Source organism: Pavona decussata, unplaced genomic scaffold (assembly GCF_977016875.1).
Source record: "Pavona decussata unplaced genomic scaffold, jaPavDecu1.1 SCAFFOLD_244, whole genome shotgun sequence".
NCBI classification, from domain to species: Eukaryota; Metazoa; Cnidaria; class Anthozoa; order Scleractinia; family Agariciidae; genus Pavona; species Pavona decussata.
The window spans coordinates 939,946-961,861 of NW_028145649.1; the positions used below are offsets into that span (position 1 = coordinate 939,946).

Below are 21,916 nucleotides of genomic sequence, written 5' to 3' on the forward strand. Positions count from 1 at the left end.
AGCGAACTGACATTTCCTATAAAGTTGTCATTTTGGCTCATCTTTTTCTTTTTGTATTTTTATTTTCATTTCCCCACTTCCGTTGTTCAGAAGTCGGTCTTGACTTGCTCCTTAGCGTAATTTTGCTCTCTGGCTTTCTGCTGCCCTTTGAACAAGCCAGTCTCAAGTTGCACTAGCTTACAAGCAAGGTTTCTATTTGTTCTCGCACAATACTTATTTAGCGCGCGATGGGCGAGCGAAGCGCCCCCTGAAATGGATCGCGTCAGACGCCAATTAGAGAGCTTGCTCGAAGGCTAGAGTTGCACTTGGACGTGGCGCTTCCGCGTTTGTTTGGACGCATAGATTTTGTTTTCACCAGATGGCATACATATTGGACGTCTTCTATTGATTTTTTTTTTTTTCAAAAATCTTCATCTCTATGCCATGCAGGCTGTTCTGCTTGAGTAATAGCATCATCTGTACTTAACTCCACCGCATCTAATGCTTCTTTAGAGTCAAGATGGACACGCTTCAGTCGATCTATAAGGTCTTGGTCATCCTCGGATGTTGGCTTGAAATCACAGCCTCTGTAGCCTTTCGCATCAATGCAAAACTGGATGAACCTGAGATCATAACGAGGTTATTAGTATTAATCAGTCGAAACTGTGAACTACCAGTCAGAGTGGTTTTCAAACGAGCGGCGAAACTACTTTGCATTTGCTTTGGGTTCTTTGGCTTTGCTTTAATTCGCTCTGTGATTGGTTAGCAAAACTCGCGCCACTTTTTCAACCAATGAGAGGCAAAACCCAAACCAATCGTGCTTTGCTCTCAAGCGTTTTCCCGCGCTTGGCGCCGGTTACACGTATCTGCTTTGAGTTCTGATTGGTTCATTGCGGTGTTTGCGTCTTTTTTGATTGGCCACATTCCCGCGCTTAGCGCCGGCTACACGCATTTGCCTTGAGTTCTGATTGGCTCATCGTGCTGTCTGCGTCTATTGTGATTGGCCACCGTGTGGAATACTGCGCTTTTGGTTTTGTTACAACCTCAGTATAATAATTTTAAAAAGTTGTTGCTTACCTATTCCAGTGTCTGTCTTTACAAAGAACGTGAGGATTTCCAACCACAATCAGCAAGGCTTGAGCTCTTGTGATCGCTACATTGAATCGCTAGAAACGAATGAAAGAAACTTATATTTCAAACTTTGCTTTTGTCATTATCAATGCCGATACAATGTGCTTCATTTTCCACGATTTAAAAGCACTTGAAATACTCCAAGCACCCACTTGTTAATTTAAAATAATTTCCATAAATCCGAGATCTTAAGCAGATTCTATTATTGCTGAACGATTCGCTTCGTACTTCGAACTTTAAATAAAATAGATGCAATGGTACATGAGTCAGCTAGCGATCATAATTATGAAAGTTATCTCAAATAACAAGAGGAAAATTTAAATCGACTATTAACCCTTTCACTCCCAGAGTCTGTTTTGGTAGTTCTAAGTTTTGAGTCTGTAGATGAAATCCCACGGTGTAACCATTCAAATAAAATCCCTTTAGCAGTTCTTCCACATGGTGCTATTTATATTTGTGTATTTTACAAAATTAAATTTGGGATTTGTGTTGTATTCTCATTTTGGGCAATCTTGGGCGCAAAAGGGTTTTTTAATCATTGGCATTAAACGTTTATAGAAAACGTTTACTAGTCAGAACCCAATATTTTATATTGCTGTCAGACGCCTATTGTAATTAGATTGCGTCTAAACACCAATAAAAGAAACTATTCAATTGCTTCCGAAATCGGATATCCTTATAGCATCAAGAACTTTTACGTCCATTTTTTTTAAAGCATGACAGTGAACAGTTATTTTTCGCAGGCCCCGGGTTCGAGTCCCGCTCTGCCCACTTGGATTTGTTTCACGGTAGCCCTATTTTCAAATCCAAGACCACGCTTTGCAAATAGCCAACTGGTTTACCTCCCACCAGCTGGGATTTTTAACAAATGTTCTGTTCTGTTTGTATATTTGTTCACTGACTAACAAAGTCCCCAATTAGCACTACAGAGCTAAATACTTCGACATTTAAATAAAGTCATATATATTTCTTTTATTCATTTACTAATCATAAGTAGCATTGTATTCTTTCCCTGGCAAATTAAACAAACCTTGGGATTTTTCAAGAATCCCAGTTTGAACTGCGCATCAATCTGCAGAAACTCATGGCTGCTTCTGACAGTAGAGATGATGATCACTCGTCTTTCTTGTCCTTGAAACTCCTCAACCGATCCAACCTTCACATCCGAGATGTTCGATTTATCAAGGAGGGTTCTAATCTTCTGAACCTGCAGTTAGATATGCCACATATGAACAAAACGAACTCGAAAAGAAAAATTGGGGAGCAAGGATGGCCCAGTGGTAAGAGCACTCGCCTCCCACCAATGTGGCCCGGGTTCGATTCCCGGACTCGGCGTCATATGCGGGTTGGGTTTGTTGTTGGTTCTCGTCCTTGCTCCGAGAGGTTTTTCTCCGAGTTCTCCGGTTTTCCCCTCTTCTCAAAAACCAACACTTCTAAATATCAATTCGATCTGGAGAGTCCCCAATAAGTGGTCTGCACTAAATACATTAAGACTTGAATAAAGTGATTGATTGATTGATTGTTTCATAAGCAAGTGAAAATTAAAGTTAATAGGCGACGTTTCGGCGTCATCGTGACACCATTCTCAAGGCAAAGTGGATAAATTAGTGCGAAGATTTGATTTCTATACTCTACATTTTGATTTTAACTCTACAGATTGATTGATTGATTGATAGCCTGCGAGCAAGCTCTCTTGGGGGTGGGAGGCGGGAGGGGGAAAGAGGAGAGAGCTTGCAACGATGTCTCAGGAATTTGAATGCCGCCCTCAATACTCCCCGCGGCTCCCTGCTGTCCTAACTGTCAGAATTTGGCCAATCAGCGCAAACCGGAAACGATAGCAAACGTAAACAAACAACATGTAAAAAGTACAATGTTATCAGATACACTTCAAAAGACGAGAATCCTGGCTGACAAAAACTACAGTTTCTCTGATCCAGTATGCCTACCGAGTGCCACAAAACTCAGAAAATTTAGTGAAAGATTTTACTTACAGTGTAATTGTGAGCACACTAAAAGCCGATTGATCAAGGGTCAAGCGAACCTTGCCGACTGCAATGTCAACGCCACAAAACTACTGGGCATAAAAAATGTCGAAAGCTGTACACGGTCCGGCCAGGAAAAAAAGAAGCAGTGCAAGGAAATCGGAAGGATCTCAATTTTGCAGCCGGGTCTCGGAGAACGAGAACGCAATTCTCAATATCGACAATGTGGTTTCATTGGAACACACTCGTGTGAAATTTGTGATGTTGTGAACGAGTAGCAAAGCAGACGTGAGAGTGCCAGATCAAAAGGAAATCATTGCGCTTCTAAAAAACGTTGCCCTAAAAAATTAGCAGTTCGCTGCTAACGCCGTACCGAAGCACTCGGAATTGAGTCAATATATTCAGAAAGCTTTAATTTGTGGCGTAAGCTGACAGATGTTCATATTTTTTCGGCTGAGCCAAACACCAAACAAAAGCCTAAATTTGGCCGACCTTGACCCCATCTGAAATATCGGCAAGCGAAGCGGCAGGCATCCCCATTCTTCTTGCTTCTGCGATCAAGTAATCGATAATGATACTTTTCAATGGGCAAAAAACTAACATTGTTTGATGTTAGACTTTCAATTGCTGCAAAAGGTTGAAATATCAAACTTGTCCCAAATCTCGTAGGTAAAACTGCAAGAACATCGCTACTTCAACTTTGAAGTAAAGCATTGGCCGCTTGACTTTGCTAGGGTTTTAATTCCAGAGAAAACCTAAGTTATTTAGAGAAATTCTCGCAACCTTCACAAATAGAAACTCCGCCACCATTTTGGTGTTGTCAACACGACGCACGCGAAGAGCAATGACGTAAGCACCAAATTCAATATCCACCAATCAGCATTTTGCGTTGAAAAATTCAACGCAGAAATGAAAATTCCTGAGACATCGTTGCAAGCTCTCTCCTCTTTCCCTCTCCCGCCCCCCACCCCCAAGAGAGCTTGCTCGCAGGCTAATTGATTGATTGATTGATTCATTTATTTATATTTACCAGGGAGATAAATTAAAACTTAATAATCATAAATGCCAATGTATAATTGAAGGAACATCATAATTCTGTTCGCAACTTACACAGCTGCGAAAAGAAAGCCTGAAAAAAACAAAACAAAAACAAACAAAAAAAAAAAACAGCAAGAACAACAACAACAAACAAAAAAAAGCTTTCTTTTCTAGACTGCTTTTAAACTGAAGCTTTTGCTTAAGCTGCATACATAACTGCGGTGGGTTTTCGTTTATATATTCTTACATATAATAAAAATATGTAACTCATACATCACCAAAAACTCTTAAGACTCACTGCTCAACTCAGTATCAGGGGAACTATATATATGCTGACTAGTACTACAAAACATCTTAAGGGGAGCCTCCACTCCGATAACAGATTGACGGTAAATTGTCGGAAATAGTGTCTAAATTCTAAATTTTAGTTTTTAAGAAGTATAAATAGCATTCAAGTTTGCTAAAAATTAAAATTCCCCGGGCGTCTACATATTGCATTTTGTGACGTCATACGGTTGCCGCTATTGTCAGTAAGCAGAAGCTATTTTGTTTGAAACAATTGAGCAACCGTATGACGTCATGAAATCCAAGATGGTGGCCCCCGGGAAATTTATAAGGAAAAATACGTGATGATGAAATTCTTTTTTGTCCGACACAGAAATCTTATTTACGTGTTTTCTAACGAAATGTGAAATTAGATTGCATTGTCAACAATTTAACTTTAATTTGTTACAAGAGGTTTCCTTTAAGAGGGCTCAAGCAAATTTATCATCTAAAAGCAGAAAATATCCCTACACATCCCGTGAAAGTTTTGAGACTCTCCCACCCCCTCCCTCCTCAGAACTTCCAATGCTCTTCCATGGGGAAGGCATGGATATTTTCTGACAACAGTGTTCTGTACCTGCTTTCTGTAGGGCGAAATGACTCCAATCTGAGAAGGAAGCACATTGATGCCTCTTGCGTCTTTCAAGTCCTTGACATACTGTACAACCACAGCCGCTTCCTCAGGATTGAAGAATGATGGACTTTTCTCTTCACGCATGTCTCGTCCCTTTATACCTTCAAAGATGATCGGGAATCCCTTGCAAGGAAGACGGCTCCAGTTGCACAAAGATTCCCTTTTCAGTTTGTCGGCACAAGCTTCCAGTTCATCGTCATAGAACATCTCATTAGGAAGCTAGAGAAAAGAAATCACCCTTTAACCCTCTTTGCCCTAACAGTGATCAGCGTCAAATTTCTCCTTGTAATATCAATGCTTATTCAACCTCTAAGGTCATGAGAATTAAGGATATGATCAGCCAAGGAGAATTTTCTTGATCTTTTTATAACTTCTCCACAGAACTGTTATAAGAAAAGTACGAGGACAAGATAGGAGAATTTGTTCTTTGATATTAGGGGGTTAAAGGATTAAGGCTCATTTTGTCCTGGGCCAGGTTGTTCAAAGCCCGATTAAACTAATCCTAGATTAACTAGAACTTTGATTAGAGTTTAATTACTAATCAATACAGATTCTCCAAAAGATTTTTGTCCCTCAGTTTTGACTTAGACTTTTCTTAACCTTAAGCATGAAATTAGCCTTTTCAGACCATGTTAGACGAGCGAGATAAAAACTGCGACTAACTTTTAATCTTGGATTAGCGTTAATCGGCTTTTGAACAACTGGGCCCTGGTTTACGATGAGTACCAGTATAAAATTACAACAAACAAAAAGGATCGTCACACTGACAGTTATGCATGTACAAATGAAGAAATACAATAATTATGGATTGGCCAATGTTCGACACAGTTTCTTTAGAATCTGTTGTCCAGAAGGTTTTAGTACAGCCAGCAAACTGGTACCTGTTCAAGCAAAACAATTTTCTCAGGTACCTGGCAATTTATCATAAAAATCTCACCTCCAGAATGGAAGGGTGGGACCTGTAGTTCTTCAGTAACTTTGTGATTATCAAAGGGTTGTAATCTCCAAGCTCGTCTTCTTCATCTTGAGGTATTCTTCCATAGAAAGGAACCTTTGTCATCATCCACTCCAAAAGAGATATACCAAGGCCATACTGAAAACAAAATTCATAAATTGTACGACAAAAATTGTAATTAATTTTATAGTTAAAGTTCCGCGGTACACGTATGTGTTCCATGTTGATGAGGACTCCAACAAAAACGGGACTAAAAAATTTTCCACATTTTCCATAACACAGTGAATGTGGTCACTGCACGTTGTTGTTTTGCAGAGGACGGCAAAGAAATGAACTAATTAGAAGTGAATAATTATGCGCGTACAGAGCCAGTGTTTTTTTTCTTAGAACTATTATTTTCAGATGCTCTTGATGCCGTCATCATCGTCGCGCTTAAGGTCCAAACTAGGTAACATAGGTCCCAGGTACAACTCTCATAAATGTTTTCTTCGCAGCATGTCCTTTACACATGACAAACCCAACAAACCTTGTTCGTTTTCATCTTATTGGGACCTTACGAAAACGCGACGGCAACGGCAACGACAACACCACATAACAAAAGGCTTAATGAGCAAAAACAATCGCTCTGCACACGTGTGCGTTTTAAGTTTTGGTACATTTCTCTGCCGTCCTCTGCAAAACAACTACGTGAAATAACGAAATTCAAGGTTCCATTGAGAATGTTAACACAAGACGGTGAATTTTTCATTCTCTTTCTTAACTTGAACGCCACTCCTAACAATTTGGTTCCTGGGTAGTTTGCCGTTTGTGTAGAAGTTGAATGAGTTAAAATAATCGAGAAGTAGCTCAAATGAAATTAAGTTATATTTTCAAGTGACCTTTTCGTTGGCGTTGCCGTCTTACATTCCTAAGGTCCCTATTGCATGTACCTTGGTAGCCTCCTATTGCTCAAAACGTCACGCACTCCTTCCCACGGAGAGAGCAATGCGTAACGTCTGCATAGGAGGCTAGTACCTTGATTGCTACAGGTGATCGTAGCACTGGTCCAAGCTGTTGAGGATCCCCTGCTAAGACCAGCTGCCCTCCTCCTGGCGTCTCAGTACTAAACATGCCTGCCAATGGGACTAGACACTCGGGCTGTAGGGAATGCCCAGCTTCATCAATGAAAACATGGGTGAAATGCTGTTCAGGGATCTCTCCCGAGACTAATCTGAAGAAACAAGTCACAAGTTGGCAAGTTACTTTTGCAGTTTTCAACCATTCTATTACAATTTTCAATTGAAGAGTTCGGCCTGTAGAATCCAAATGGCAGCCATTGGCTCATACAATCCATCCACATGCAGTGATTTGTACAGCCATTGTTCATAAAGCCCTGGTCAAAGGACGCATGACAGTCAATGATAACTAAAACTTGCGCGTTCATTTGACCACCAAATATCATGCGTTATCGTTGACTATCATCAACTACCATTCACTTTGAGCGTGTTTAAATTCGCCATGATACTTGACGACAGTCTTTTCCGTTTGACCACGCTAAAGTTGGCACAATTTTATGGTAATTAGGAACACATATCCAAACCACAGTCATGATTTTCTTTGTTTTCTCTTGACGAATTATTAATGAGTTTGAGAAATTTTATTCTCAAACTCATTAATAATTCATCAAGAGAAAACAAAGAAAATCACTACCGTGAAGGAGGTTTGGAAATGTGATCTTAATTATCATAAAATTTTGCCAACTTTAGCCTTGAATTTCTCCAAGAATTATTAATCGTTTGAGAAGCCATATCAAACACTCGAAGGTGTGTTTCATCAGATATCCAAACACCTCGAAGTCATTTAAAAAAACTCGGCTGCGCCTCGTTTTTTCAACCTACTTCTCAGTGTTTGGATATCTGATGAAACACGCTTTCTCGTGTTTGACATATTACTTCTCAAACTCATTAATAATTCATGCAGTCAAAAGCCAATAAATGACCTCCATTTCGGTCAGGTGGATGAATCTTGATACCCCAATGAAACACCAGATGAAACACCACCAGGTTTTCATCTGAGATGAAACATGTTTTTCATCTGAGATCAAACATTTGCATTTTAATGAGATTAATTTCTTATTGTTTCATTTGAGAAGACATGTCAAAAACTCGGGCTTTGTGCTTTATCACGCGTTCCAAATACCTCGAAACAGATGAAAGCACTCGGCCTGCGGCCTCGTGCTTTCATCTGTTTCTCAGTATTTGGAACCCGTGATAAAGCACTCGCCCTCGTTTTTGACATATTACATCAGCAACATCAACAAAATATTGTAATAATTATTTATGCTAACCTTCCTGCTGTGATGAGTGTGCACACCACAAGACGCTTATCCATGACCTCTTGCTTGGAAGGAAAATAGAAGTCACCACCGGGTGTGATGCAGGAAACATCCTACATGTTCATACAAATAATAAAAAAAATTGAATTCATGGTTAAAATTCCATTAATACATGATAGCTAAAACGTTTCTCTGGTTAAAAATACGTACATGCATAAGATATCAAAATGTTTTAAAAACCCAATGTTTGGGGCCAAAACTTCGGCCTTCATCAGGGATCAGTCATCAGGGGAAAGTGATAAGAATTTTACACAGACCGCGAACATATAAATAGAAAAATAATGCAATTTTGTTTTGTCCTTTAGAATGAGACAAATACTCACGCGGAAAGTGCATGCCATCGTCCTGATTAAGCAGATTCTTGCAGATGTTTTAAAATTTTCATGCCTCCAAGAGGCATCTGTTTGGCCAATGTACCTTATTAAGCAAGCCAGGATTTAGTGAGAAACTTAACAAACTTTGGAACTGTACAGTACATTACCTTGATTTCTTTTGGAACAGATAGCATGGACCTTCCAAAAGCATTCAGTCTGATCATCTTTGACTTTGGAATGACGCTATGTTGAATGACTCTCTGCAGCACCAGATCTGCAGCACTGTTGGATGGAGTACATGCAAGTATGCGGCTTTCAGGAAACAGTTTCAAGACCTAACGAAAAAGTAAAATAACATTTTAAAAAGGCATTTTTACCCCTTATAATAAAGGTGAGGTACTCGAAATGTCCTTGACCAATTCTACAAGTTGAAGAGTCAAATGGTATTATTGGGGCCTGAGTTTTTCAGATGAAAATTACCCAAGTAACGTGTACCAACCCAGATGTAACTTGCTGCCAAGGTATTAGTCCGTTTCAGAGAAAACTTTGTAGGATTTGTATCAATACTATTTCAATTAAAGAATGTACCTGCATGTTTGTCATTGCCCTGTACAGATATGTGGCTTCATTTCTTAAATTAAGGAAAATGAGTTAAATAGGTTGAAGAACCAAAAACATAAGCAGAAGCAAGGATGCTGGAATTCGTAATTCCAGAATCCAGAAAATTGGGATCTGGAATCTTGAGGGTTGGAATCTGAAATCCAGTAACTCTGCGGATTGGGTACATGGGGACACTACCAAAATTCTTTGTGTGAGTGGCAACAGTATGGTGCACACCACAGTTAAGTATCAGCTTTATAGCACACAAACTATAACTTTATTCACATCTGAGCTTGCACAGTGTACCTGCTTAATGGCCTCAACAATTGTCACTGTCTTCCCTGTTCCAGGGGGACCAAACACCAGGTAAGGAATTGGTCTGGATGTCCCAGCTACAATGTTCCTCACAGCCTGTTCTTGCTCCTTGTTGTCATGTAATTTGGCATCATAAAACCTGTCAACAAAGCATTGATATAAAGTAATATAATCATTAATTTATGTCTACTTGATAAACTAGTTTTTTGTACAAACTAACCCTATGTGTTTGTCCATCTTGGAAAGATTTCAACGATTTAGCTTTCAAAATTGTTAAAAATCGGATTTCTAACAATGAACATTGTGAGAATGATGTATTATTCTAGAAAGTGACGCAGGCATACTTGGATAAAAGAAATCTGAGTGCTCCTATCAGGAGTCGAACCTAAGACCTTCCGATTACTAGTTCGGATGCTCTACCACTGAGCTACAGGAGACTCGTGGGAGCTAAGGCCATTAAACTAGGTTCATGGGACAAACATTCTGCATACTGCTAGGATTTGAATGTCAAATGTGTGGTTTATGAAATAAATGTGGTGGTATATTTCCAGCCTGGCAAATGAATGAGAATGATGTATTATTGTGTCTGTAAAATAGTTTTTCAGGTCTGGAATGCTTTCAGGGCTTTTGAGGGATGTATGCCAGACCCTAAGGCAACAACATAGCAATGCAAAGATCAACATAGCCTTGAACAATGCAGCCACCCACTAACACGACTGTTGCCTAAGAAAAATTTCAAGGAGCCCACAAGGCCAAAAGCCGAGAAGTTAGGAGCCCAACATGTGAAGTGTTAGGTGCCGCTGTAAAACATTTAGGAACCCAGAGCATTTTCTTGGGTGCCCCAGGCTACTTTGCTTCTGTTAGGAAGCAGCCTTGCACCAATCTTCTGACTGAAAGTCTGACAAAAAGTCTTTAACCACCACACTATCATGACTCCACATTTAGGTAAACATACTTGAGCTTAACTTTAAATGAATACTTAATTTTACTTGCAGTAAGATAAAGTTACTCATCTACAGGTGATGACAAGGCATAGTCATACATCCCAAGCATAAGTGTACTTGTATTTGGCTGTTTGTTTGGGCTCCAAGTAGTGCTACTTTGCTTCTTTCATGCAACAATGACTACCCCATAAAATTATGTAACCCTACATTTCGAATACACTGTAAATTTTGTGTAGAGGAAACCAGAGGAAAGTCCAAACTTGATAAGTATCAAAACTAAAATATTTAAGATACCCGGGGTGAGTTGCACAAAATTTAATGTCGGGCATAACTCAAGCATGCTAATGCCAGACCTTCAGCCCAGTCACATTCAGTATATTAATGTCTGATGATAGCATTTACGCCCGCCGTCAAGTTTTATGCAACTCGTCCCTGGAGTACAGTATGTATGTCTTGGGTTTACCTTAAACCTTGATCTCTTTCACCTAAGAGTACATCCAAATGAGTATTAAGATTTAAAGAAGCCAGTGTGTTTTCTTCCACCATTCTATAACCAATTTCCAGAGCTCGATGCATCAGTTTTAGTGGAGTACGATTGAATGTGAATCTCACATTCACTTTCATTCCTTTGATGTACTTCTTGTGGAAACTGGGAAATATACAATAAATTAATGAGATTTAAAACAAGTAAGAAACATATATTGGATATTGGATAACGCTCTGTAAAGACCACTAGTTTTCATTTGAGAAATTTCCTTGCCCTTCAAAAACCCTTTAATAATTCATAAGCCCATTGACCTATCAAATGGTCGATAAAACATCACGTGCAGTGGTTTTAAAACCTGATTAGACCTCCTCCTTAGTGCTAATTTCCAACGTTCACAAAAGCATCATTATTACGTAAATTATGATCATCCGGGTGAGTGTAGTCCTGAGAAGGACTACACTCACTTTTTACAGTCTTTACAGCCAATAACATCACAGCTTACTGACAAACGACCAATAACAACTGGACTTCATTGACCAATCAGGTTAACAACCAGAGACGTATATACCACCTACTGACGTTCCACAATTCACTTAACTCTGAAGATGACTTCCGCTCAGGTTGTCGAAACGTCATTCAAAGTCACCACAAACAGTCCTTCTCAGGACTACACTCACCCGGATGATCATAATTTATGTACTTATGACATGACTCCTGGGTTCAAACCATTAACAAAAGCATCATTGTGATGAACTCTCTTGACACACGCTTTTCCAGGAATGACTTGTTTTTGACGCCGTTCAAAAAACTCGCAGCACGTGTTTTATTGGGTCTAAATCCCAATAAAACACTGCTGCTCGTGTTTTAAACATTACTTTAACTCTTGAAGCCCTCAAATATTCATTTGACATCTCAAAAAAGCATCACAGGCCAGGGTAGTTACACTGGTAGAGGTAGAAGAAGCACAACTCTTGTTAGATACAAACCTTGGGGAAAACCTAAGACGGACATCACTTAGTCCCAGGAGATGAACAAATCCCTGATACTCCTCCTTCTCAAGTTGTCCTTTGCTGTCTTTAATTCTTACCAAGATCTGGTCGCCTTTGATGACAGAGGGTCGATTCTCAGCCAGACCAGGAACCTACAAAATTGAATTTTGACACACAATATATATTTTCAGTATGACTTTTCAGTAACTATGTAATGCCATAGTATAGTGAACATGGCCTATCACCAAGTTTCTATTGGCTGCTAAAGTTGCATACTAACTGCGAGGATCTTTCTTCTATTTAATCTTTCACCCACAGTTCAAAATAAATGACGTTTCATATATTCATATACAATTTTTGCAGTTATTAAATAAATATCAATCTTAATATTTCATATAAATTCTCAAGCTCCTCAAAAATGATTCTGAGTGCATTTTAAAAAAATTGTTCCAGAAAATATCCTCACCCTTCCTGTTGAAGGTTTCCTTGTTTGGGCCCTCCCACCCTAAGGAAATTCTTAACATTAAGCCCTCAAAGCTTTGACTTTTGACTTCCCCCATCCCCTGGAATTTTTAACCTCTTGCGGAGGGCGGTATGGATATTTCCTTTCTCTCTATATTATATATATATTATATATAGAATGAGAAGAAAGCTAATGAGGAGCAGACGTCTCTCTAGTATCTCCGCCTCTCTGGGCGTCTGGCTCCTCGTATCATGCTGTTTCCACAAAATTTCCGATGACAGGCTTTTTCTAAGAGGTCCTTCTATCTCAGGAGCCGGTTGGATTCAAAATGCACAAACTGGTGAGGCAGCAAGAGAGCTTTTTCTCAATCCATCAACGATCTCGCCGTCGTTTTTGCTTGGAGTTGGTATTTCCTCGAACAATGACACTACACCTACACCTAATGAACCATTGTTTTCGGTGAGCAGGCCTACGTTTAAGTGCGAAGGAAAGATCAAACGACAAAAATGCCCATGCCTTTACTACAACAACTCAACTGCAGTGTTTCGTGCGGAATTGATGGGTGATTTGGTTTTCAAATTAAACCCAGGGCCTGTGACGACTCAATCAATCAACTCCATTGTTCGTGGCCATAGCATTGTCAGGGCCACTGATTGTCATAGCCCTCAAAACACTGACCGCCATCAAAATACAGCAAACCTTCGAAACCTTTCGTACTTAACACGCGTCAACAAGAACCTGAATAATTACAAGTCATTGAGATTCTGTACCTGGAATGCCCAATCCGTCTGCAATAAAACCGCTGTCTTGCAGGACTATTTATGTCAGGAAAAGGTCGACTTATGCGCTATAACAGAATCATGGATTTCAGGCGATCAAGCAGCTGTAAGAGTGGAGTGTACCCCTCCTGGCTATGGCTTTGCCGACCATCCGCGAATAAGGCGATCTGGAGGCGGTATTGCGGTAATTTACAGATCAACATTATCGCTAGTCAGTATTACCGCTGGAGAAAGGACGTCGTTTGAGTTCGCGGAGTATCTGGTGTCCTCTGAAACAGACAAATTCAGGCTAGTGGTCGTGTATCGGACGCCTTACTCTAGAGTCCACCCTATCAACGTCTCGACATTTATTGAAGAGTTTGCTGACTATATGGAGTCGATGATTTTAACACCTGAGCCCCTCCTGATAACCGGGGACATAAATATTCACGTAGACATCCCGAATGATCCTGATGCGCTCAAGTTCCTGGATCTCCTCGACTCTTTGGGGCTAGTTCAGCATGTGAAGACACCCACCCACCGATTTGGCCATACACTTGACCTAATTATTACACGCGAGGTCAATGCTCTGGTGGAAACTACGCCGATATCGGATTGTTACCTCTCTGACCACTGCACAGTGTTATGCAACTTAACGTTACGCAAACCGATGTTGTCAGTAAAGGAAATACCGTACAGGAAGATAAAGGCAATAGATATCAATGCTTTCAAAGAAGATCTAACGCAATCTGCCCTATGCTGCGAAGAACCACGGGAACTAGACGATCTTGTCTCTCGCTATAACTCCGTTTGCTCCGATCTGTTGGACAAGCATGCTCCTATTATCAAGAAAACTATCACGGTGAGACCACGCGTTCCTTGGTTCAGTGACACCATCAAGGCAGCAAAAAGGGAACGTCGAAAATGTGAGCGCATCTGGAGGAGAACTGGTCTTGAGTCAGATAGAATTGCATTCACTCAGGCAAGAAATCATGCAAATCATATAATTGAGCAGGCCAAGAGGGATTACTATACGGACTTCATTAACGAGAATAGTACTGACCAACGGCGTCTCTGTAATGCAGTCAATCGCCTTCTGGGAGGACGCTCTGACGAACTCTATCCTCCTTATTCCAGCTCTGCCAGTTTAGCTAATGACTTTGGCCAGTTTTTTGTCCGGAAAATCACGAGTATTCGTGCCGAACTAGATGCAAGTGAGACAACCGCGGACTTACATGCAGAGCCAGTCAGGTCTACGACTTTCACTGGAACTCCCTTATCTAAGTTCGAGGCCCTCCCGTTACAATCAGTAAAGAAGCTCATCACGAATTCACCTGCAAAGTCGTGTGAAATTGACCCTATTCCAACTAGCATTGTTAAGGAGTGTCTTGATGAACTGTCACCCACTATATCATCTATGATAAATCTCTCGCTTGAAATACTCCACTTCCCGGACATGTGGAAAGGGGCGCTAGTGAAACCCAAGCTAAAGAAATCTGGTCTGGAACCTGAAAAGAAGAACTATCGGCCTGTTAGCAACCTCCAGTTCTTGTCTAAGCTCACAGAAAAGGCAGTTATCCAACAGACTGTTTCCCATATTATGTCATGCGGGCTTTTTCCTGAGATGCAATCAGCCTATCGGCAGTTCCACAGTACCGAGACCGCGTTACTCCGTGTTCGTAATGACATCCTACTTAACATGAATAGTCAACATGTAACGCTATTGGTTTTCCTGGACTTGAGCGCTGCATTCGATACGATTGACCATACGGTATTGCTTAAGCGTCTTGAGGATAAGTTTGGGTTCAGTGGAACTGCATTGGAGTGGTTTCGCTCCTATCTGTCAGACAGATTCCAACAAGTGGTAATTGACGGTGTAAGATCTGACAAGTTTGACATCGACTTTGGTGTACCGCAGGGTTCCTGCCTAGGCCCATTATTGTTTTCTATCTACATGAGTCAATTGTCTGAAATCGTCAGTAAACATCTGCCTACAGTGCACTGCTATGCTGACGATACGCAGCTATACCTTTCTTTTCGACCGAGTGATAGTACGACTCAAGATGCGGCTGTTACTGCAATGGAAGCCTGCATACGGGATATCCGGAAGTGGATGATCAAAGACAAGCTCAAGATCAATGATGACAAGACTCAATTTATTCTTATTGGCACCAGAGCACAGCTACAGAAAGTGACGATTGACAGTCTAGTTGTCGGAGACTCTGTGGTTCCTTCTAGCTGTGAAGCGATAAAGAATCTTGGTGCATGGTTTGACAGCCATTTTACCATGAATACCCACATATTGAAGATCTGCAAAGCTGGTTTCTACTATCTCCACAATATTAGCCGCATTAGGAAGTTTTTAAGCCGAGAAACCACGGAGACCTTAATACACGCATTCGTCACTAGTCGCTTGGATTATTGCAATTCTCTGTTGTATGGGCTACCAAACAGCCTTGTTTATAAACTACAACGCCTACAGAATTCAGCGGCAAGACTAATTTTTAGAGCTCCTAGATACTGTCATATCACCTCATTATCAACTGAACTTCATTGGCTAAATATTAAACATAGAATTTATTTCAAAATAATTTTAATCACATATAAAGCTCTCCATGGCACCGCCCCAAAATATATACGGGACTTAATCACATTGAAGCCGAACTCCAGTTATGGTTTGAGATCCAATGATAACTATACGCTCAAACCACTGGCAGTTAAAACGCTGCCCACCCTCGGGGACCGAGCCTTTGCTACTGCGGCTCCTCGATTGTGGAATGGACTACCTCTAGAACTCAGGAAGGAACACAGTCTTAACATTTTTAAACGGAAACTTAAGACTCTCCTTTTTAAAAGAGCATATCTCGATTAGTCCTTTAGAATAACTTTTATACGATTTTTAATTTTTAACAGAATTAGTTAGCATGATGTTTATGATCTAATTTTTATGCTTTTACAGTTTACTTTTTAACACTATATATATTGTTTAATTAATACCATTTGTAAAGCGCATTTGAAAACTTCAGTTGAATTTGCGCTTAAGAAATGATTATTATTATTATTATACACCATGACAACTTTACCTTTAAAACTAGAAACTGTCCATCTGGTGTCAGTGTCGTGTCCTCCAAGTCATAGTGACGGATGTCAACCTCCATCTGCAGTTCTTCAATGTGTAGAAGGGAGGCGAATTTTTGCGAATACTGTGGCGAACGCAAGATCACTTCTGAATTAAGGAGAGTTGATAACTCTTCACCAAGTTTGCCTTGGTTTAAAGCAAAGCGCAGTTGAAATGGAATGTGGTAGTCTTGAAGAGGGACGGAGTAGCGTAGTTTACTGTCTGGCCTAAAGAATCAAAGAAACCTGTACATGACCATTGTGCAGTTTCAGAAAAAAATCTATACCCACCCTATGGAATGCCATTAGGGGGAAGGGGGTCCTAGAAGCCAAATTTTTAGAAGCGAAGTATGAAGCTAAACTGGAATTTTCAGGGGTAAGGGGGTACAAAACATAGGGGGAGTATGAATATTTTCTGGAACTGCACATTGAAAATTTACGTCTTAGTCCTTGTTAGGTTTCATTGGTTTTGCAAATTGTTTTATGGCAAGTGGCCTGACATGCATGCAGCAATAAAACATTACTTCTGTTGTGTTTGTCTAATTTTGCCTCTAATTGGCATGCATTGTAGAGCAATGTTTCCTGAAGAAATGCAGGGCGACATGCAAAAACCCAGTGAATCTAAGCTAAAACAACAAAACGTGATCTGAACTGTGAGATATACATGTAGGTCAGTTATATATATGCACTGAGCCATTAAATATTACATGTAATGGATAAATGAAAATGCATGCGTTTTACTGCCATTTCCATGTGCTGTTGTAAGGCAATAAAACATTGTTTTCTCAAGTCATGTTTATCCCCCTTTTTGCAATTTGGTCAAATTTTAATAGTCATTTTCCCAATCTTGTACCCATGGTTCTCAGGCTTTTTGGTCAGTGGGTTGGCACCAAGAGACACTCTTGACTTGGGAACTGGAATTCTATTACCGTAGGACTTGTAAAAAAATTTTTTTATTCCCCAGAGCCTCTTGTGGCGACCAACCACTAGCCAAAGAGCCTGCGGACTCTGTGTTTGAGATTGCAATTTTCCTTACCGTGGAGGTGGTACCCCACCAATCACAGGCACGTTTGGATCAACAACTCTAGCCACAGGCTTGGGATGCTGATATTTTTGTGTTGGCAGTATCCCTTCCACATCCTCGCTTGTTCCTTGCCCAGTCAAAAACCTTGCAATGTGGTACGTTTTAGCCGAAGGTTCTTCTTCAAACTCAAATACAATTGGTTGTTTGAAGTCCCCTAGGCTACTGGGTTTGAAGAGTGCAGATATTGTGTATGCCTTTCCGGCAAGAAGTCGTAACACTTTTTTCTTAGTTCCAACCGTTGTGATGTTGTGTTTGTCAGAGAGCATGAATTCACTCACGGAATCCAGAGCAACAAAGCGCTTCAGTTTAACTGGACTTGTGCCTGCATTGTTCACGATGATCTCTGTGATTTTCGCACTCTCTGTTAGCTGCATTTTGCCAAAGTCAATTAGCCCATGCTCTCTGTCTAAATCAGAACAAACTCTGATTCCATTCTTGTCTTGTATTAGAGATTCCCTGAAAAGAAAGTCAGCAGTCATTTTATCTCTTTTGAACTGTCGAGAACTTGTCTTTTCTAAGACATAGTTACAAAATAACATGACAAACAAACAAGAAAAACAAATCTGATGCTCCTTTTTCGTGGTAATTTAAAATTTTGATGTACATGTACTGTAAGCCAGGAAATGAAAGACCATTGATATTGCTGGAGAGACTACACGTACCTTAAAATTAGCAAAAAGGGCAAATTTGAGAGTCGTGTCTTTTAAAAGAGCGAAGAGATGTATGGAAATGGGCAATTCTTGCCTGTCTTCATACAAACATCCGTGCATAATAGTTGCTGAATTTACATAACTTCATCTTCACTATTGAATAGCCAAATAATGTGTTTGTTTTAATGGAATCATTAAAATAATGGTAGAGTTTTGTTTAACAATAACCCTACTAGTGTACAGAAACTACTATTAATAATTGTGTTTGGCTGCGGATGGCTTTCTGTGTATATTTTAGAGAAAGTTGCTAAAAATTGATTATGTTCTCCCTATGAGAAAGCCCCTTATACTGTATTTTCTTCCTGATGTTGTAAGAGCCATTACAAAACAGGTTCTTTGGCAAATATTTAATAATAAGCAGTTTTGACCAAGATACAGCAAAATTGCCATGACAGTTCCCCTTTAAGAAACAAAACTTTCAAACTTGGCATTTTCATTAATTTTAAAGTGCTCTTTAAATTCCCATGATAAAGGTCTAAGTAAACGAAGGTCAACTTTAAAGCATGTGAATTATTATATCTAGTTTTCTTACTTTTGTTTAAGAAATAATTTCTTTAGTTCCAACACTGGGTCATCTACCTCCCCAAGTTGTCTCTCCCCTTCTGTCTCATCCACCTCCTTCTCATCATCAGTTTTGTCTTTCACCACAACACTTCTTTGTTTTCTTTGCACAAACGACTGATCCACTGCCAACACCAAACGGCGTCCCTTTCTTTCAAAGTACAACAAGTTGTCAGAACCATCTTTGCATTTAACAAGTTTTTTCATCCTCTTCAAGTGGAACAGTACGGCAGAAAACGGCACTGTAGGAGATGAATGATCAAGAGTTTTCTTGAATTGTTCATAGTACACCTGCCTGAGTTCTGGTTTAGTTGAAGGCCTGAGACGCTCGGTGGAGAGATACTGCCAGAACTGTTTGCTGATGTTTTTCTTGTACTCATGGTTTGCAGGAGGCATTTTAAAAATCTTAAAAGAAAACAGATAAGATTAGTCTACAGTAAACATCAAGCTTTAGATGTCAGGAAATACTCTTTGGAGATTTCGTTGTCAAAGCTGGAAGAAATTAGAACAAATGTTTGGGTCTTATTGCCTGAAAGCTAATTCACATACACCAACCTATCAACCCCCTGTAGTAAAGCTGCCGTTACACGTTGAAACTTTTAGCTGAAACTTGAGTGCAACGGCGCTGCAAAACAAGTTTCAGCAGACGTTGCACCATGTAACATGGTCGGTTTCATGAAACTTTTTCGAACTTCCGTTGCGAGACAAGTTTCATGAAAAGTAGAACGACTTTCTACTTCTGCAACAGCTCGCAACGGTCACAGTGGTGAAAAAACAAGAGTTTCACCGTGTAACACCACTTCGTGAAAGTAGTCTCGTTCGCCGTTGCACCCAAGTCTCAGCTAAAAGTTTCAACATGTAACGGCGGCTTAAGATCAATAATTGCTTGGGCAATTCACACGTTACAATAATTATTTATTTGTTAGAGAAAAAAATCAACATCCCTTGATCCTGTCATAGTTTCAAACAAAAAGGGTTCGTTTTCAGGATCAAAAATTTATGTTGAAATACAAGCTTTTGATACCCTCTCGGAATCTTTGTCAAGTGGTGTTGGATGGTTTGTCACATGATCAAGTTGATAAAATTATCATGTAACAAAACTTCCAGGCAAATCGCTGGGAGCTCGTATCCAACGTCGCGATTCAATGTCGGAGCCTGGCAATGAATTTCAAATTAGCCTCTCTAATTCTTCTTTTGAAGGTGTCCTTCTCCCTTATAACAATTGACGAGGAAGAAAGATGGAGCGCGTGCCTTGGGTTTATTTATTTGCCAGCTGATTTCTTTTTCTGTTGGTGTAGAGTTGAGAGAAGTAAAAATACCTTAGATTAGAAAACGGGGTTTATAACTGCAGAATACGCAGGAACTCCAAACCCCTTCTTGAAACAATGGCTATGCGGCTATGGAGATGCCTCTGTAAAAAAGAGGCTATGGAACTAAGTGACTATGAAGTTAAATAGCCATGTAGTTGCACTGTAGCTGGGTAACCACATAGGCTGGAAAGCACACTGCTATGTCTACATCTCATTCTTAAAATGTGAAAAAAGGAATCTTGAGGTATCAATAAACAATGCCTTCATGGCCACGAAACCAGCTTTTCCAGGGGTACATCTTTAAAACTGGCCAGGTATTTTGCAGCTACTCAACAACAGCACACATACAAGTTTCTGATTTCACATATAGTATACCTGCCAACTTTTTCTGAGTCAAATGCATGAGATTTTTGTCTTGTCATGACCGGGATTTCCGAAAACGTTCGAACCACTTCCGAAGATTTCCAAAGACTTCCGAACGTTGCCAAAAACGTCCGAAGATATCCTGACGACCTTTGAACACTTACGATTCGAACGGATTGTAGACATTTGAAAGCTTTTTGCAATTGTTATAAAGAGGAAAGAAATAATACATAACAAATCTGAAATGAAATGAAGTTTTTTTTAGAACAACTCGTCCGGATTTGTGAGTCAGGCGTGAAAAATTGGCCTTGATGCGTGAGATCGATGTCTTTAGTCAACAGGCGTGAGACTCACGCATAATGCGTGAGAGTTGGCAGGTATAATATAGTACGTTATCCAAAACTAGGACCGTAGTGCTTTCATTCCGCTGTGTGTTAGATAAAAGGTGATTTTACCTAGCTGGGATGGAATACCATTTTCTCATTAAGAAAACAAATAAAATAAACGCAGTGGAACCGGTATCACTTTATCTCAAACAGAGAAAAAATATTCTTTAAACAAAATCGGTTATTTTCGGGAATAACACGTCCCATTATTTACAAGTCGGTTAGCCTACTTACCTTTAAAATTTGCTTTGTTACTGTCACTCAAAAATAAGCTTGTTCTCTCCGTAACTGCCGAAGTCTGGTTTACATCTCAGCAACCGAACCTTTTAAAGTTAAAATATAAAACAGAAACCAGGAACTAAAATCACTTTGTCATTCCATTAAATTGCTTTGAAATGTAGGAAATAACAGAGAAATATAATAATGTTGTCTGCTGAACGATTTTTACAGCGAAATGTTCTCAATTCTCAGAAATATCAGCATGTTTTCAAGATTTCCATAAAATCCCTTGGCGGCGGCCATATTGGATTCCAAGGATCAGGTTGACTCAACATGGAAACGAGGCGAAAGATGACGAGGGGAGAGGAGCTGTGGAGTATGGGATAACAAAACAATGGGCTGGTAAATAAACAATAGCCTCCATGTGGCGCGAAAATGTTCCGAGAAGCGAACAGTTTTCCGAGAGCGAAGCTCGAGGAAAACTGTGAGCTTCGAGGAGCAGATAATGTCCAAGGACAAATATCTGAGCATATTTTTAAAGCCAAATGGAGGCTATTGTGGTTATTATCCTTCAAATATTTTTCGCAACATGTAGCAACGAGCTTGACCCGATTTGAACAGTTCGTTTAAGAACAGTTTACCGTCAAAAACGTTTAGACAGCGTATGTTGTTTTCTGATACTGCTTCATCGACCAGCAGGTTTATCTCTCCTTCTGTCACAAAAGCAAACCGTTCCCCCATCTTGAGATTAATTTTAATTGTAAACTTGACGCGCCTTGAAGTTTTTGAAATTGGGGAATATCATCTGCTAACACTTGCATTTGGTAGACAACTCGATTCGCGTTGGTGTTCTACTTTTTGCTGTGCTACACCCTGCTG

The 21,916-nt window shown here is 40.0% G+C and overlaps 1 protein-coding gene across 1 annotated transcript; it reads right to left on the reverse strand.

Annotated features, from left to right (window-relative positions):
• Positions 1–10: 10 nt before the first annotated feature.
• LOC146457299 (putative helicase MOV-10) lies at positions 11–21,373 on the reverse strand. Its single transcript, XM_085092029.1, has 15 exons — positions 21,053–21,373; positions 18,731–19,164; positions 17,441–17,944; positions 16,371–16,632; positions 12,064–12,218; positions 11,054–11,239; positions 9,638–9,785; positions 8,899–9,066; positions 8,370–8,470; positions 7,058–7,253; positions 6,026–6,181; positions 5,032–5,307; positions 2,141–2,317; positions 1,057–1,145; positions 11–602 (listed from the first exon to the last, which is right to left on the reverse strand). Exons 2-15 carry the CDS (start codon positions 19,153–19,155, stop codon positions 401–403), a joined length of 3,045 nt encoding a protein of 1,014 aa, XP_084948155.1. The 5' UTR covers positions 19,156–19,164; positions 21,053–21,373; the 3' UTR covers positions 11–400.
• Between the last annotated feature and the right edge of the window lie 543 nt (positions 21,374–21,916).